General features: G+C 57.3%; 1 protein-coding gene across 1 annotated transcript in view; it reads left to right on the forward strand.

Moving 5' to 3' along the window:
- The first annotated feature begins 1134 nt into the window (after window positions 1-1134).
- The window catches only part of Icam1 (intercellular adhesion molecule 1), a 12652-nt gene continuing 11720 nt past the window's right edge, over window positions 1135-2066 (forward strand). The window contains exon 1 of the mRNA XM_021171757.2: window positions 1135-1710. Within this exon, the coding sequence (XP_021027416.1) occupies window positions 1644-1710 (67 nt within the window). The 5' untranslated portion in view covers window positions 1135-1643. The remainder of the gene's footprint in view (window positions 1711-2066) is intronic.

A 2066-nucleotide genomic window follows, 5' to 3' on the forward strand; every position in this document is an offset into this window, starting at 1 on the left:
CCGACGGTGCCCTCAACACAGAAGGTGCCGCTTTAAACAGTCACACTAAGGACTGCATATGGGACCTTAGGGCAATGGAGGCTCAGACAGGTGAAATGAGGACCAAAAGACTCTCAGTGACACCACTAGAAAAATCCACTCTGAGGGATTTCCCAGATTCCCTTGAGGTCACTCTGAAACTCCATCATAGTTGTCCTGGGGTAGAGATTGAGTGCCTGCTCCCCAGAACACCCCCCCCCCCAATCAAAACATCCCCGTGGAAATTCCTTAGGAATAACCAGGCTTCAGGCTTGGGTGTGGAGTGGCCTGGGAGCTGTGGGCTATGGAGGAAGAGCACACGCGCATCTCGACCTCTCCCTTCCGCATCTGCAGCACGACCTCCTGGCCCAGGGCTGGTCTCCACAGCAACTGTATAAGGCGTCTTAAAACAGGAAGCCTCAGGCGTCCAAAGGCCAGTAAGCAAGCCACTGGGTCTTGGAAGACTAGGGTTTGATATCTCTCTTTGTCCAACCTCATTGTTCAAGGTCTGCCTCAGTTTCACTGCGAAAAGCAAGAGCAGTGGAGCAAGAGGCAGGATCGGGAGTTCAAGGTCATCCTCAATTACAGGGCGTTTGAGGTCACCCTGAGCTACTTGACACCTGACCTCAAAAGAGACAGCAGGGGGAGAGATGAGAGGGGGAAGGGGAGAAACTAGCACGGGGCGGGGCCAGAGGATGGAGGAAGTGGGGGAGAGGAGGAGAGGAAACCCCCATAAGGCGCGCTGGGGAGTGGGGGATCTCTGCTTTCTGAGAGGTGCCTCTCCTCTCCGGAGTTCTCAGTGTCTCATCCAGTCTAAGAAAGGGCGGTGCAGGGCTCCACGCCACAGGACCAGACTTTTTCCTTCCTTTTTGGGGGAGCTGTCAAGACGCCCCAGCAGTCAAAGAAGAAAAGGGGAACCGAGGCCGCGGGGGCGGGAGCACTCGTGAGTGGGAGAAGGGAAGTGAGGACTGCCTCTCAGGCAGGACTTTCTCACAGCGGATCTGTCCGGGCCTGCTTGGATCGCTGCTTCATCTCTAGTGCCAAGTGGGTGGAGCATGGTCCTGGGGAGAGGGGCACCTCTGAATGGATGGCGTCCCCTAACGATTCCAGGGAGCCCTTATCCCCGGCAAGGGCTTGTCTGGTGAGTTAAAGAGACTTGCAGTAGTTGGGGAAATCAGGACTTGATTTCGGATCCCTGTGAAATGCCGAGCCTCAGTTTACCCCTTTGTGGGGATGGCGGTTCTGATGTCGCAGGGGACTAGGCAGTAGTCAATCAGTTAGCCAGGAGGCGTGACTCCTGGAGGCCCGGGGCCTTCTCTCCGGACTCACCTTCTGGTCTCTGACACCACCTCCCCCCACATGTCATTACTTCAGTTTGGAAATTCCTAGATCGCAGGGGCCAGCGAGGCAGGACCACCCCTCTCTGCCAGGGCACAGTCTCCACCCGGAAATACCGAAGCCCTCGTTCCGGAGGGGAAGGCGCGAGGTTTCCCGGAAAGTGGCCCCGACAGCACCGCCCCTCAGCCCCCCGTGAGCCAGAGACTATAAAAGCCGCTCCCGCCCCAGCCTGCACCCAGTGCTAGTGCTGAGCTCCGCTGCTACCTGCACTTTGCCCTGGCCCTGCAATGGCTTCAACCCGTGCCAAGCCCACGCTGCCTCTGCTCCTGGCCCTGGTCGCCCTTGTGATCCCTGGTGAGTCCGAGTTGGGGTCGCTTTGGGGGGCAGGTCTCCAAACTCCAGGACCCAGAGCACGGTCGAAATCCCTGCTTCCCGGCCAGCAGAACATCACATAAATTCAGCTGTTAACGGGAAGTGGGATTGGAAACCCAGGGTTGAAAACTAACAGCCCGGAGTTCGAATCCCACGTAGCATCACTCCATGGGTGGGTTACAGAACCCAAATCTCGGTCTCTCTCTCTCTCTCTCTCTCTCTCTCTCTCTCTCTCTCTCTCTCTCTCTCTTCCAGTCCCTCCCTCCCTCCCCCTCTCTCTGTCCTCTCTCTCTCCTCCTGTCCCCCTCTTCCCCTCCCTTTCTTTCCTGTTTTGAGAA

This window comes from Mus caroli, chromosome 9 (assembly GCF_900094665.2).
Source record: "Mus caroli chromosome 9, CAROLI_EIJ_v1.1, whole genome shotgun sequence".
In the NCBI taxonomy this organism is placed as follows: domain Eukaryota; kingdom Metazoa; phylum Chordata; class Mammalia; order Rodentia; family Muridae; genus Mus; species Mus caroli.